Below are 1,181 nucleotides of genomic sequence, written 5' to 3'. Positions count from 1 at the left end.
AAACAGAAATATTGGTGGCTATTTGCCAGCAGACGTGTTGCAGAGACCCCATCACACCTTGTGTGTCTGGGTCACACAAGACCGGGAGATACTGCATTATGAATGGGATGAATGTGGATCGTGTTATTATAGCTTAGACAAACAAGAAGGAAAAAAGCCCAACAAACATAAACCCTACTAAATAAAAACTTGTCCTAACATGAGTTCCATGACCAGAGATGTGCAAAAGAAGATGATCACTTGGTTGCTGCTTAGAAACATCCAGTCCTCAGTTTCCATATGGCATCCTTGAGCTGCTGGTTCCTCATGCTGTAAATGAGGGGGTTCACTGCTGGTGGAACCACCGAGTAAAGAAATGACACTACCAGGTCAAGAAATAGGGAGGAGATGGAGGGGGGCTTCAGGTAAGCAAAGAAGGCAGTGATGACAAACAGGGAGACCACAGCCATGTGAGGGAGGCAGGTGGAAAAGGCTTTGTGCCGTCCCTGCTCTGAGGGGATCCTCAGCACAGCCCTGAAGATCTGCACATAGGACACCACAATGAACACAAAACACCAAAAAAAGAAGCAGGCACCAAGCACAATGACTGCAATTTCCCTGAGGTAGGCATCTGAGCAGGAGAGCTTGAGGATCTGGGGGATTTCACAGAAGAACTGGTCAAGGGCATTGCCCTTGCACAGGGGCAGTGAAAATGTATTGGCTGTGTGCAGCACAGAATAGAGAAACCCACTGCCCCAGGCAGCTGCTGCCATGTGGACACAAGCTCTGCTGCCCAGGAGGGTCCCGTAGTGCAGGGGGTGGCAGATGGCAACGTAGCGGTCATAGGCCATGACAGTAAGAAGAAAGTACTCTGTGGAGACAAAAAATACAAAGAAAAAGAGTTGAGCCACACATCCTGTGTAGGAAATGGCCCTGGTGTCCCACAAGGAATTGGCCATGGATTTGGGAACAGTGGTGGAGATGTAGCCAAGGTCAGTAACAGAGAGATTGAGCAGGAAGAAGTACATGGGGGTGTGGAGGTGGTGGTCACAGGCTATGGTGATGATGATGAGGCCATTGCCCAGGAGAGCAGCCAGGTAGATGCCCAGGAAGAGGCAGAAGTGCAGGAGCTGCAGCTCCCGAGTGTCTGCAAAGGGCAGGAGGAGGAACTGGCTGGTGGAGCTGCTGCTGCTGTTGGACAT

At 50.5% G+C, this 1,181-nt stretch overlaps 1 protein-coding gene across 1 annotated transcript; it reads right to left on the bottom strand.

The window, feature by feature from the left end:
* Positions 1-251: 251 nt before the first annotated feature.
* LOC311200981 (olfactory receptor 14A16-like) lies at positions 252-1,181 on the bottom strand (the record flags this gene model as incomplete). Its single annotated transcript, XM_084275280.1, has 1 exon — positions 252-1,181. One exon carries the CDS (start codon positions 1,179-1,181, stop codon positions 252-254), a length of 930 nt encoding a protein of 309 aa, XP_084131406.1.

This window comes from Gallinula chloropus, assembly GCF_964237585.1.
Source record: "Gallinula chloropus genome assembly, chromosome: 25".
Classification (NCBI taxonomy): Eukaryota; Metazoa; Chordata; class Aves; order Gruiformes; family Rallidae; genus Gallinula; species Gallinula chloropus.
This window is presented reverse-complemented; position numbering and strand designations above follow the sequence as displayed.